This window comes from Acomys russatus, chromosome 1 (genome assembly GCF_903995435.1).
Source record: "Acomys russatus chromosome 1, mAcoRus1.1, whole genome shotgun sequence".
NCBI classification, from domain to species: Eukaryota; Metazoa; Chordata; class Mammalia; order Rodentia; family Muridae; genus Acomys; species Acomys russatus.
Genome location: NC_067137.1, coordinates 25,501,462 through 25,516,411, shown reverse-complemented (window position 1 = coordinate 25,516,411; position 14,950 = coordinate 25,501,462). Strand labels below are relative to the sequence as shown.

The 14,950-nt window shown below is 41.9% G+C and overlaps 1 protein-coding gene across 1 annotated transcript in view; it reads left to right on the top strand.

Moving 5' to 3' along the window:
• Positions 1-14,950, top strand: part of Ncoa1 (nuclear receptor coactivator 1) — a 97,068-nt gene that overhangs the window by 47,578 nt on the left and 34,540 nt on the right. The window contains 3 exon segments of the mRNA XM_051143092.1: positions 241-292; positions 294-1,574; positions 4,861-5,041. Of these exon segments, the coding sequence (XP_050999049.1) occupies positions 241-292; positions 294-1,574; positions 4,861-5,041 (1,514 nt within the window).

Below are 14,950 nucleotides of genomic sequence, written 5' to 3'. Positions count from 1 at the left end.
CACACCACTGAAACTGCCAATGATATAAGAGTCCATAGGAGCCATTTCCTAGGAGATGGAACTGCCCTTTTACAGTGGCATTGGCAGGCTCCTGGATTCCTTAATTTAGGGTGATACGGAAACTGTCTACTTGCTAGTTTGGAACATTAATGAGCCTAATGGCCCTTCTTGTAATATCATCATAAAAATGTAATAAAACAAATTAAAACGATTGAATAATAATGTATTTTTCTCCCCTAGGGAGCACAGTGGGCTTTCTCCTCAAGATGACACTAATTCTGGAATGTCAATTTCCCCGAATAAACCCCTCAGTCAATCCTGGTATCTCTCCAGCCCATGGTGTGACCCGTTCATCCACGTTGCCACCGTCCAACAACAGCATGGTCTCTGCCAGAGTAAATCGCCAACAGAGCTCAGACCTTAACAGCGGCGGCGGCAGTCATAGCAATCCTAGCAACAACCAAGGGAGTTTTGGATGTTCACCTGGAAATCAGATTGTAGCCAATGTTGCCTTAAACCAGGGACAGGCAGGTTCCCAGAGCAGTAATCCGTCCTTAAACCTCAATAATTCTCCTATGGAAGGTACAGGAATTTCCCTTGCACAGTTCATGTCTCCGAGGAGACAGGCTAATTCTGGCTTGGCAACAAGGGCCAGAATGTCAAACAATTCATTTCCTCCGAATATTCCAACATTAGGCTCCCCAGTTGGCATTACTAGTGGTGCCTGCAATAATAATAACCGCTCCTACTCCAATACCCCAGTAGCATCTTTACAAGGTATGAATGAAGGGCCCAATAACTCTGTTGGCTTCTCTGCCGGCTCTCCAGTCCTTCGGCAGATGAGCTCACAGAATTCACCAAGCAGATTAAGTATACAACCAGCAAAAGCTGAGTCCAAAGATAACAAGGAGATTGCATCCATTTTAAATGAAATGATTCAGTCTGACAACAGTGCTAACGATGGCAAGCCTCTGGACTCAGGACTTCTGCATAACAGTGATAGACTCTCAGATGGAGACAGTAAATACTCTCAGACTAGTCACAAGCTAGTGCAGCTATTGACCACAACTGCAGAGCAGCAGTTACGGCATGCTGATATAGACACAAGCTGCAAAGATGTGCTGTCTTGCACCGGCACGTCCAGCTCTGCCTCTGCTAACCCTTCAGGGGGTACTTGCCCCTCTTCCCACAGCTCTCTGACTGAGCGGCATAAAATCCTGCACCGGCTCTTGCAGGAGGGCAGCCCCTCAGATATCACTACTCTGTCTGTGGAACCCGAGAAGAAGGACAGCACGTCAGCCTCCGCTGCTGTGTCGATGCCTGGCCAAGCCCCGGGAGGTGCCAGCGTAAAACTAGAACTGGATGCTTCAAAGAAAAAAGAGACAAAAGACCACCAGCTCCTGCGCTACCTTTTAGACAAGGATGAGAAGGATTTAAGATCAACTCCAAACCTGAGCCTGGATGATGTAAAGGTCAAAGTGGAAAAGAAAGAACAGATGGATCCTTGTAACACAAACCCAGCCCCAATGACCAAACCTGCTCCCGAGGAGGTCAAACTGGAGTCCCAGAGCCAGGTGGGTGATCCCGTGCTTCACAGACGGGGCTTTTCATATTTCCTCTCCAGTTTGCCTTTTCTGCTCCCTCTGAAGGCCAGGTCCAGGTGGATTGTATTCTGTCTTCTCTTTCAGCACTACGGAGTTAGTTCAGAGAAGGGGTTCTCAGCCTAGAGATTGCATACCAGGAACCCTGCGCATCACACATTTACATTACAGTTCATAACAGTGGCAAAATTATAGTTATGAAGGTTGCAGCAAAGATAATTTTATGGTTGGGGGTCAGCAGCACATGAGGAACTGTATTAAAGGGTCGCAGCACACGGGAGGCTGCGAACCGCTGGATGAGAGGATGAAGCCACGGAGTGCCCTTGGAGTGCCCTCAGACAATCCTAAAACTCTAGCGGCCACCACAGCAATGTGGTGTTTTTAAATGATGACTTTTCTTCCTTCCTTCCTCTCTTTCTTTCTGCTCTTTTTTAATAGAATCAGAGCTCATGTCTTAGGACTGTTTTTTATATTGTCGGTCGTTTAAAGTAAGTCATTCTAGGATGTATGTGCTAGCTACAGGGTCTGACTATGTAGACCAGACAGGCCTTGAACTCACAGAGATCCCTCTACCTCTGCCTCCTGATTAGACTGTGCCCCCACACCCAGCATCTTAGGACATCTAAAAATACATCCTCATCTCTTCCCAACCTCATATATTAAACCCCATTCTGGGGCAGAATCTAAGACTGTATGCATTTTAAAAGAAATTCTCCAAAGAGCTCTGGGTAACAGCTAATTTGAAGAGCCTCTGATATAAATGAAATATGAGAGAAATGTGAGGACATAGGTAAGGCAACCTGGTGAAGGCATTTTTCTTTTTTCTTTTTCTTTCTGTTTTGTTTTGCTTTGCTTCGTTTTTTGAGACAGGGTTTCTCTGTGTAGCCTTGGCTGTCCTAGAACTCGCTCTGTAGACCAGGCTGGCCTCAAACTCACAGAGATCTGCCTGCTTCTGCCTCCCAAGTGCTGGGATTAAAGGTGTGCGCCACCACTGACTGGCTTGTGAAGGCGTTTTTTTCTAAGGCCTCTTTCTCTGTACTGTTTCTGAGCATCCTCAGCAGAAAATGGACACTTAGATCCTCTGGGTACAGTTGTTGCCTTCCCACAGCATGTCCTGAGACAGAAGTAAATGAGAAGAAACTGTTCATAAGTGTTAAAAACATCTATGATTAGGATGTTGTGTAGCTGGTATTAAAACTATTAAGATTTGTTTATTGAGTAATTGCTTATAAACTGTGAAATTTTTTTTCAGAAAACGATGAATCTTTCCTTCTCAGAGGAAGGCCCTTCCCTTAACAAAGTCTGCACCTGGGAAGGCCCTTCCCTTCCCTTCCCTGAGCTGAGCTGTGTCCCTCTCCCTATTTTGAATGTTTCTTTACACATTTGCTCTTTGAAAATAAAGCTGTGTCTCACGGTTTTAGAACAGTAAAGCTAACATAATTTCTAAGCAGAAAAACAGCTTTAAATATTAAGTATATTAAAACTACTGAGCTTTGAAATTAAATTTAAAAATAATCTTTGTAAAATAATGTCACTGTATATCAGATATGCTCATACACCTGTCTCCATGCTGTGTGTGCGCACTTCTGCTGAGTTTATACTGAAATTGTGCGATGCTAAATTGTTCATAAACTCCTTAGTAGGTTTGTGGTTTCTCTATTGCTTCAGAAGTCCTTGTGATTGGTCTATATCCTTGGTAATGCTTGCTATTATCAGTCTTTCACACTAAGCCACTCTAGGACATATGCGTAGCAGCTCATAGTTCTAGTTTACATTCTCTGATAAAGGTCCATTGTTCGTTTGGATATTTCCTTCTGTAAATTGCATAGGCTAGTCATCCTCTATTTGTAATGTACTGTCCTCTGCTGTTGGCTTTTTTATAAGTGGTCCTCATGTGTATGAGAGATTGATTGTTTGTTTCTAGATTGCCTCTCTGTGCTGTGGCTTGTGTTTTCATTAATAGTTCATAGGATTTTGTTCTGATTTTGTTTTGTCTTGGTTTTATGAAGCAATATTTTTATTTTAATATAGCTGAATTTGCTCATTTTTTTTCTTTATAGTTAATGCTTCTTGCACATGTATTAAAAGACATGCTTAAAACTCTTCACAAGGTATTGTTTATATTAGCACACACACAAACAACCACAAATATCCCAAAACTCCATCTCAGAAGAGTGGATGGCTATACTGCGACATGTTCACATAAAGGAATACTATGCAGCAGTAAAAATGAAGGCGCTCCTGCTGCATGTGACCGCGTGTGACATATAACGTTGAAAGCACTCCAACATGTAAGGTGCACACATGTATTTCTACTTACACAGTCTAGAAGGAAAACTTCAGTTTAACAAAATAATAAAACTGAACCAGGTAGACATTTTGTGGTAACGGATTAACTCACGGCACTCATAGTGCACATGAGTATAAATCAAGGTCGGCTTTTATTACGTGTAGCCTCAGACAGAAACTCTCTGTCCTGTTACAGTCTTGGATTTTCTGAGATCTTTGATGTTTACATATTTTAAAATTTTTCCCACAAACTTCCTGTTATAATTTAAAAAGACAAAATCATATAAATTTAAAGTATTACAGAATTTTGAAAACTAGGACAGAAAAACACTACACACCACAATACATCATAGCATAGTCATCTTTATGTCTTCTCAGGCCAATCTTCCTCTTATATTCACACTTTCCACCCAACTATATTAGATAAATAATTTTACTACATTCTGCTTTATATTAATATTATTTGATAGAGTCTAAATTTTCTCCAGTAGAATAGATAGATCATATCATTTCTTTTTGTTGTGGTGGGTTTTGGTGTTGGTTTTTCGAGACAGAGTTTCTCTGTGTAGCCCCTGGCTGCCCTGGACTCACCCTATAGACCATGGTGAGCTCGAACTCAGAGATGCACCTGCCCTCTGTCTCCTGAGTGCTGGATTAAAGGCATGTGCTCCACACCAGTCTAGCCTCTGTCACATTTGATTTCTAGAATTGAAGAGCACACCTTTCTTCCTTCTTTTTCTTTTTCTTTTTTTTTTTTTTTCCCCCTTTGGAAACAGGGTTTCTCTGTGTAGCCTTGACTCTCCTGGACTTGCTTTGTAGACTAAGCTGACCTCAAACTCACAAAGATCTGCCTGCCTCCGCCTCCCAAGGGCTGGGGCTACAGGCGTGCGCCACCACTGCCCGGCTCCTTTCTTCATTCTTTCAGATGAGAACATAAAGTGTTTCTCCTAACTCTTGTTTCTCTTCTTAGTTTACAGCTGACCTTGACCAGTTTGACCAGCTACTGCCCACACTGGAGAAGGCACCGCAGTTGCCAAGCTTGTGTGAGACAGACAGGACGGATGGCGTGGTCACTGGTGTAAACATCAAGTCAGAGGTCCTGCCAGCTTCACTTCAGCCCACCACTGCCAGACCTGCTCCCAGGCTGAACAGTAGGTGTTCTAAGCAGAACCGTGTCTCGTAGAACTGTGGGGTAGCACTTTGCCTTGCTCTATTACTGCAGAACCATCTTTTCACAACACTACCCTACACATTAAACAGTTACCTTTAGGCATAAGAGCATAACTCATCATGCGTCTTCCTTTAGATTGGGTCTGATGCACCTCAGAGTAGCCTCAAATCCACTTTGTAGCTGAGGATGACCTTGAACTCCTAATCATCCTTTTTTCATCTCCCAAGTACTAGGATTACAGGCATGCACTGGTCTTGTCCATGTCTAATGCAGTATGGAACTCTATCCTTTTGTTATGGATGTAACAGCAGTCGGTTTGTGTCCTTATCCAGAGCATCCATAACAACACTCAGAAATACAGTATTCAGTCAGAGCATGTTTTTTCAAGTATATTTCCTGAACATTAGTCCTATAATGTGCGTTTCTTAATGAAACTTTACTTGGCTATTAAAGTTTCTAGCTAATTTTGAATTAGAGAAACAAATTCCTATTTCTTTAACTAGCATTTACCAAACTTTCTAGGAAGAATTGCTTTTCCCAAGTAATAGAGTATCCCACAGAATGAGTTTTTCATGGAATATTATTTAAGAGACCACGGTGTTAAAATATGTCACTGTTGTTTTAATGCAGGTTAGCATTCTCCTAACTAAAGTAGACTGGTAATATAATACTTGAAGTTCATGAAACTGAGACTGTCAGTCTTTTTTCTTTTTTTCTTTTTTTTTTTTTTTTTTTTTCTTAAATTTTTTTTATTAATTTATTCTTGTTACATCTCAATGGTTATCCCATCCTTGTATCCTCCCATTCTTCCCTCCCTCCCATTTTCCCATTATTCCCCTCCCCTATGACTGTTCCTGAGGGGGATTACCTCCCCCTGTATATGCTCATAGGGTATCAAGTCTCTTCTTGGCAACCTGCTGTCCTTCCTCTGAGTGCCACCAGGTCTCCCCCTCCAGGGGACATGGTCAAATGTGAGGCACCAGAGTACGTGAGAAAGTCATATCCCACTCCCCACTCAACTGTGGAGAATGTTCTGACCATTGGCTAGATCTGGGTAGGGGTTTAAAGTTTACTCCTGTATTGTCCTTGGCTGGTGCCTTAGTTTGAGCGGGACCCCTGGGGCCCAAATCTGCCTATCATAATGTTCTACTTGTATGTTTCTAGGACCCTCTGGATCCTTCTACTTTGCTATTCTCCCATCTGTCAGTCTTTTTTCACACATCAAATTTCAAATTTGAAAATACCATTGATGATAAATCCACTATGTGAGCTGAAACTAAAGGGGACTAATGGGTTAACTTGTGGGATATGTGTCTGCACTCCTGTCTCCATACTTTCCAACCCCTAATGGGCTCCTACATGGGTCTTCACTCACTTCCTTCTTATTGGAGCTTTTAGCTGTCAGGACCCAATTCCTAGAAATTGAAGATGTCAGGCAGCTGCAAGTAAGACTGAGTTGTCTCGCTGACAGATCTAGAAGCAGAATTTCAGTTAACCAGACGGCTAGAGGAGGAGTCGAGAGCCTACATTCAAGCCTCATATTCTCCATTTATTAACAAAAAAAAAAAAAAAAAAAAAAAAGAATTTTCTGAGTCTTGCTCTCTTTAGGTACAAAGTTAAATTTAGATGATATGATCAAGCCAAGCTCTGTAATGCATGCCTTTAATCCTAGCAACTGGGAGGAACAGATTCAAGGTTGTCCTCTGCCACATGGTAATGTAGAGACCATCTGGCCTACATGAGATCCAGAGTCAAAAGAAAGAAAAAAAAAAAAGAAGGAAAGAAAGAAAGAAAGGATCAAAGTTTCCTCCAACTGAAACAGAAAGCCTTCAGAGGCTGGGCCAACTGGGAATACAGTAAATTGCAGGACTAAGAGATAAAATAAAAACCTCTATATTGATTGATTAGGATTCCTGTTCCCCTTCCCTATCAAGAGGAAGAAAGAATGTGAGGGGCTTCCTCGGGAAACACTGGGTGCCCAGAAAGAAGACATAGGGTATAGATACATACAGGAAGCCCCTTCTGCACTGTGTGTAGAAGCCATCCTGCCAAATGACCAACAACAGTAAAGACTGCTAGAACTGAGAAGATGACTGCCACGTGCGGGGGCACTGGCTGAGGAGACACAGCTAAGGATCATCACAACCTTAATAAAGCTTGAAAGACAACACAACAGCCAGCAGTGCTGGAGCCACCTTTAACCTCAGCACTCAGGAGGCAGAGGCAGGCGGATCTCTCTGAGTTCTAGGCCAGCGTGATCTACAGAGTGAGTTCCAGGACAGCCAGGAAGAAAGAGTAGGAGAGGAAGGAGAAGGAAAAAGAAAAAAAAAAAGCAGAGAAAGAAAGAGATCAGAAGAAACAAGGTGTACAATAAAAGCATACAGTGAGTGAGTGCAGCAGTGCATGTACTAAAATGCCTGGAGAGATAAAGGTCCCATTGTCATGGGAAGGAAAAAAAATAAGAAAGAGCTTTTGGAAATGAGATATACAAATTAAAAAATTAGATGGCAGAAGCACAAAGATCATCACAAGTTCAAGGCCAAATGGCATATAGTCAGTTCCAGGACAGCAGGGCTACATAATGACATTCTGTGTGGAAAAAACAAAAAGCATAGGTGCATGTGTGTGTGTATAGCTAGGTAGGCAGGCAGACAGATAGACAGACTGACCAATAGAAAGAAGAATGAAAGAATTGTGAGAAAAGACAAAAAAGGAAAGAAAAGGTTAAAAGAATTGCAAGATCTACTTAAGAGGGCCAGTTATTAGTAAAAAAAAAATCTCTAGACAAGGAGAAGAAAATAGGAGGAAAGAAGGATATCACCAAATAGAAAAACAGGGGGAAATTCTGGAACTAATTGAGGATATGATTCTCCATATTTAAAGGCTTCAACAACTGCCTAATACAAAAAGCCCGCATGCCTTGTCATTGTATAATTCTGGAATAGTAGACATATTCTAAATACTGTCATTTTTTTACAACCAGGTATGATGGCACACACCTCTAATCCCAGCACTCAGGAGGCAGAGGCAGGCAGATATCTGAGTTTAAGGCCAGCCTGGTCTACACAGTGAGTTCCAAACCAATCAGGACTACATAGTGAGGTCTTATTTTAAAAAGAAAAGAAAAAGTAAGAAGGAAGAGAGAAAAAAAAAGAAAGAGAAAAAAAAGAGAGAAAAGGATAAGAATTGCATATAGTGAATTGAGGTTTCCCAAAGTAATGCTAGAAGCAGACGTGAAATGAGCCTGTGTTACAGTCTTTAAAGGGCTTCTAACCATTTTACCAACAGTGGATGCTAGACCAGCTCTTCCCTTATAAGCCCCGGGGGTAGCGGGTAGATTTATGGAAGAGTTCTCAGACAGTAGTGTGCACTGTGATCTCTGAGAAAGCAACACACAGCCAGCTCTACAACCAACCAGCTCTTTTTAAGGGTTGATTTGATTGTGTTGTTTGGTCTTGCTGTTCTGAAGCAGTCTTTCTCTGGAGCCGTGCCTATATGGACCAGACTGTCCTCAGACTTACAGTAGTTCTCCTGCCTCTGCCTCCCACCAAGCCTAGACAACCCATCTTTTTCTTGAAGACATTTACCCAGCCAAGTACAGGTGGAGGAAACCCAAAATAAGGGGGGAGGGGGAAAATGGCACGTGCCATGAACAATGGAAAAGGAAAATATAGTCAAAATACCTGAAGGCAATTAAAACCAATGATAAAATAAAAATCTTTAAAACAAAGAAAAGTGGTACATTATATCAAATGAACAAGACAAAAAAGATGAAAGAAAGACGTAGAAGTGATGGAAGGCAAATAAAACAATGGCTTTCTGTATCCAAGGTCACTTAGAAATATGTGAAGTAAAGATGTTTAGAAAGAAAAAATTGTTACCATCAGAGTAACAAAAGAAAGAAAGAAACTCAAGATTGAAACTCTCACCTATATGAAGTATTAAAGAGAACCAAATAAAAAAGAAAGAGAAAACAAGTTACAGTAACTTAAAAGAAAAGAAAGTGAAAAAGTAATATAAAATAAACCACAAGGTTAAGAATTCGTGGACCAGGTGGCTGGTGGCCCACACATTTAATCCCAGCACTTGGGAAGCAGAGGCAGGTGAATCGCTCTGAATTCAAGGTCAGCCTGGTCTACAAAGTGAATCCAGCAAAGCCAGGGCTACACAGAGAAACCCTGTCTCAGAAAACAAAAACAAGAATTTGTGGTAAGTGAATAAAATAGCACAATGAAGGAGAGAGCCAGGAAAGAGAAAAAGAAAAAAGTAAGGTTTTAAAAAGACAGGGGAGGGAAAGCATGTGAGGAGGAAGACCTTTGTGGTGGTGCTTGCTTGTCATTGAGGGACTGTCAGTGGCGGGGGATCCAATTATAAAATAAAGAAAAATATGGAAATGAAACTAAGTAAACTTAAGAGGAAAAATTAAAACAAAAGATTTTTTTAAATAAGGTAAAACAATACTAAAAATATTGTGATTAAGAACTAAAATCAGAGCTGGAGAGGTGGATGGCTCAGTGGTGAAGAGCACTTAGTGTCTTGCAGAGGATCCAAGCTCGCAGCAGCCAGATGGCAGCCCAACAGTCAGTGACTCCATTGTCAGGGGCGGACGCCTGCCCTCTTCTGGCCTCCCCCAACACCAGGTGTGTTTATGGTACACACATATATACGCAGGCAGACATCCATACACATAAATGTAAACTCTTTTGAGAGAAGGACTGGAGAAGCTCCTTTCCGGGCCCTCTACTGCTGGGATCACCAGGCTTTGGGTGGTAGTGGCACAGCTGGGCTCTGTTGTGAGTCCTGCTTGCTCCTGCTGTACAGAGTGGTGCTGATATGCACTGCGGACTATTCCTACTTGTCACCGGCAAGGCTGCATTCACTCTCGTGGCTTCCCTTCTTGGCATCCTGGGACCCATTACTGGCCCCAGAGAGCTTTGTGGCCTGGTTAAACTCCCGCTGGCTCCAGAGCCTCCTCCTCTAGTTTGTCTACCCAGAGGGCCAATGCCCAGGCCTGAGGTGGGAGGGGGCTCTCCCAGTGTGTCAGGAAACGGGAAAACAAAATAGTGATTTGACACTGGAGGGGCCTGGACCCTGCCTACCAGTCTCAGCTCTGTCAGGCTTCACTCAACAGTACCATCTCCTGAATGTCGGAAGCTGGGAGGAGTCAGAGTCTGTGTGAGGATATTTATTGTTACCCTATGGTCCGTGCATTTCTGTGCTAATCTTTATTTCTAAGTTTCTTTCACTGTGAAATGCTTGCTCTCTCTTTGCTGCTGTTGGCATCGCTCGAGTGGTAGATTTTCACTGTCTCTTAGTATAGGCCGGAAGACTTAGCATTTGAAACCTCTGGTGCAGCATGTTTCCTGAGCTAAAGTGAGCAGCGCCTTCTCCTGGCAGTGAACATAGATTCTGATTGTGAAGCCTCGTTTGTCTGTTGTTGTGGGGGAACAGAGACTGGCAACAGGGAAACTCCTTTGGCAGCCCTGGCACCCTCTTTGGGAGACTCCCTGGGCTGAACTTCTACCATGAGTCACAGACTCGCCATTTTAATCCATGGGCACATTCCAGAGTCAGCTGCCTCAGAGCAGAGTTCTGGTGGCAGCTGCTCATTGTCCTTTAATTGTTCTAGCAACGGCCATGGCCTGTTGTTCTGGCGCTCTCCTGAGAACGCCCATTTAGGAAAACCTGCTCCCTGTGTCTTGATTTAGTTGCGGCATCAGTTTGTTTCCGTCTGGGTTTCATCATTCAGGGTTCCTAGTTCTGCTCCTCTCTTCATACCTCTTCCTTCCTTTCATCTGTGCGTTTTCTCCTTTTTATTTTTCTTATTTCACTGATTTTTGTTTTGTGCCTTTGGATTTTTAGTTTGTTTGTTTGTTTGTTTGTTTGGGCTTTTGCTGTTATTGTTTTGAGTCAGGTTCTTGCAAAATAGCCCAGGTTGGCCTCAATCTCTTAGGTTTTTTCTCAGTCCTTCGTGTCCTTTTGAACTGTCTCTAGATCCCCCTGTCTTTGAAAGTCAATTGAATGTTTGATAATCTGTAAAGTTATTTTTAACTAAGCTTGCTGATCAAAGAAATAATACCGAGGCTAGAGAGATGGTGGTTTAGGCTGACTGCCATGCAAGGACAAGGACCCAGGTTCAATCCCCAGCACCCACATAGAAATAAAAAGCTAGACATGCCTGTAATCCTGGCACAGAGACAGGAGGTTCCCTGGGACCAAGTCTGCATGAGACCCTGTGAGCCTTTGAGCAGATCTCCGTTTATGAGGAAGGTTCCTCGAGCTTTCTCTATCAGATCACTGCCTTGTTGATGTGTCCGCCATAACCTGTAGCACAGCCTTACTCCAGCTCAAAGAGAAATGAGTACACATAGTAGGTGATCTGGGATCTCAGCAAAGGAGCCTTCCAAGGATTCACCTGCCCCGTCTCCCTCCCTGAGCAGGGCGGGTCAGCATTCCATTAGTCTAACTTCTGTGGCATCAGGGTTAATGAACACCTATTAGCTAGTCTCCTTGAAAGGTCAACCACATATAAACAAATGAAATTAGAGTTCACTGGCCACATCCCAGCAACGCTTCTGCGTTCAAAGAAGTTTTCCACATTGTGATGAAAAGGAAAGAAGCAACAAACATGACTCTAAAAGCACAGCCGAACAAGAATGTTTGTTGTCTGTGAGGAATCAGCTAGGTGTGTTACTGAGAGACACTGTGCCCTGGCTGGACCATAAAAGTGATCTTCCTTCCTGTTCAGGGTAGGAATGAAGCCTTACATCCTGGATGGTGCAGTAACCTTTCACGCCCAGTTAGCTGTGTGAGGGTTTCACGCCCTTGGGAGTGGAACTAAGCCTAGGGGTGCCATGTTTTACTATTTTCAGTGTGATCTTTTAAAAGAACAATGCACCATGTTGTCCATGGTTGTTAATGCTTTTGGTAGGATCAGGGGCTCCCCAGATCTTAAGTTTGTAATAAAGTTTTGCAGCATTCAAATAAATAAGTAAATAAGGTAGAGAGTACACACACATGTAATGGTAAATGGAGACAAAGCACAGCTGGCAGAGTGCGTGTCTAGCATGCATGATGTCCTGGGTTCTATCTCTAGCAGCACTGAGCATGGCGACACATGCTTGTAGCCCTAAGGAGGTAGAAGCCCCAGGATCAGATGTCCAAGGTAAAGGCAGAAAGAGGGTCAGCCTTGATAGCAAGTGCCTTTACCTGCTGAGCCATCTCGCCAGCCCAGGATCACGTGTTTTATTGAAAATTAAAATCAGGTTTACCTATGAAGAGGCTTTTTAAAGAATTTTCAAGCTGGTTAAATAGTTCCAAAGGAATTACAGAAGTGTCTAAGTGATAAACAGCTGAGTTCCTCCTGCAGTTGTTTCTATGTTTCCTCAACGTATATATATTCCTTGATGATTATTTTTAAATCCTATTAACTTGTAGGGCATTAAAAATATAACTATAAAGTAATAAGTTTCAAATGGAATTATTTTTAGTACTTAAGATTCATTTCACTTTCTTGTTTTGGAGGTTACATATAGTGTGAGATTTTTTAAATTTATTGTAGTAATTAAGATAGCCACATACTTAATAAATGCAAAACAATACCAACAAAACTATGTACTATTATCTATATTAGGTGCACAGACTTCTCACATCTTCTGTGTATGTGCATGTACACTCTTAAATACACACACACACACACACACACACACAGCAGGAGGATCACCAGTTAAAAGCCAGCCTGGACAACGTGAGCAAATTCAAGGCAAGCCTGAGCTACATATGGGTGGTGGTGTGGGGTGGGACATCCTACTATGTACATTGCCTGATTTGTATGTTAACCTTTTCCTTGGATGGCATGCTGTTCATAATTTGCATGTAACTGTATGAAGATTAGGGTTTGTTAGAGTTGACTGGTATCTTTTACATTACAGAGCTGTAATGTGCAACCTTATATAGAGATGTTATTACTTATGAGGGTATATTTGAAGTATAAATTCTAAATATAAATGTCTGGATCAAAGAAAGGATGCATAGGCAATACTAAATGATCTTTCCTACGAATTATACCACTGGTGTGCTTATCTCTCTGTGTGTCTTTCTCAGAACTTCGGATTATGTATTTTCTCATCTTTGTGAATGTGAGAACTTTTTGTAAATTTTTGTTTTCACAATGTAATTTCAAACTCTGTTTCTTTTACTCTCAGTTAAGTTGCCCATTTTCAGTGATTTTATGTGATCTCTTCATAGAGCTGACCACTGTCTACTTGGTTATTGTACTCCTACTAATCTATGGAAGCTTTTATTTCTAAAGAAATCAGCCTTTGTCTACTTAGTGTTTAAAAGACCACAGTGGCACTCTAACTGCTATGCACAGTTACTGCCAGATATCACTAGGCTGAGCCAGAGTTTCCCTTTCAACAGCTAAGGGAGATTAACCATGAATGTGAGAATGGGGTGTTGTTGCGGGATCAGCCATTGGAGTAGTACCTCAGCAAAAAGCCGCCTCCTGAAAGATGATGCCTTCTCCTTGCTATTTGGAGGAAAGTTTTCTAATTATTTAATAACCTTTTTCTGGATTCATTGTAGCTAACGGGGATACAGAGTTTCTCTTTGGCTAAATTTAAGTTGATGAAATGTAATGTAGAGCTGATGGCAGAGTCATGCCTGGGTGACTTGAGCCCAGGAGTCATAGACAATGCAGTAAACCATCATCTGAAAGGATGATGTCATATGTGTGTATGAAAGTGCTCTTTGGGGCTCCTTTAGCCCCACCTCCAAAAATACCCTTTTGTCCTACTGTACACACACACACTCTACAGATACATTCATGTTTGTGGTGAGAAAACAAGCATGACTAAAAATAGCCCCCCCAATGAAACAGAAGAGAAGACTTGTGTATTTCCTAGCTTCTAATGAATAACTCAGATATTTTATAAAAGGAAATTTCTGAAAGAAGTCTAAGGACTGAAGTGGCCCTGGATAAAACCAATTTTTTAAAAAAAAGCACACTGCCTGTATAAGCAAAACGTGTAAGTGAATCAAAAGGTTGGTTTTAGGTTTTATTGTTGTTTGTTTTTATTTCCTTATGTTTGCCTGGACATCAGACTCAACACATGTATCGTATTCTCTTTGTTCCTTTTTGGGCTTCGGTTTTGTTTTTTGATCTGAGGTAAGGTAGGCTGACCTCCTACTCCAGAACTCCCTGCCTTGGCTTCTCAGTGCTAAGATTATTGGCATATGTCACTATGTCTGGTTGTGTTTTGAAGATATTTTATCTAACTTATTCTCTTAGCATTTTCCAAGACTAGTAAGATAAGACATGGTGTCCTAACATCAAGTTAAGTCAGCGATCTTACTGCAGTGCTTGGCAGTGAGAGTCCACAGCTGTTTTCTCAAACTCAAATGTAACTAACTTTTTCTAGGCTGTATTTCTTAGAGCTAGTTCTAAAGGTCTGCTGTTAGAGCAGAACAGAAAGGCAACTTTAGGACAACTGTAGCCACAGTTTGTCCTGATGTAGATAGTGACAGAAATCAAGTGATGACTTTTCCCTCGTCACTATGTCTTTCAGAATCCTAAAGGATTTTATTTTTGTGTCCTTTGTCCCAGTTATAGTTACACACATTTAAGTAAATTAAATGTCAGGCTAGACAGTTGGTTATGCAGTTAAGAGAACTTGTTGCTCTTGTTTAAAAAAAAAAAAAACCAGGCTTGATTCCTACCACCTACATGTCAGCTCACAACCATAAGTGACTCCAGTCCTAGAGGATATGGTGCCCTTTCTGGTCTCCAAGAGCACCGGGCACATAGTCTAACAGTGCGTCTTAGTGACTGTTCTATTGCTTTGAAGAGACACTATGACCAAGGCAAATCTTACCAAAGAAAGCCTTT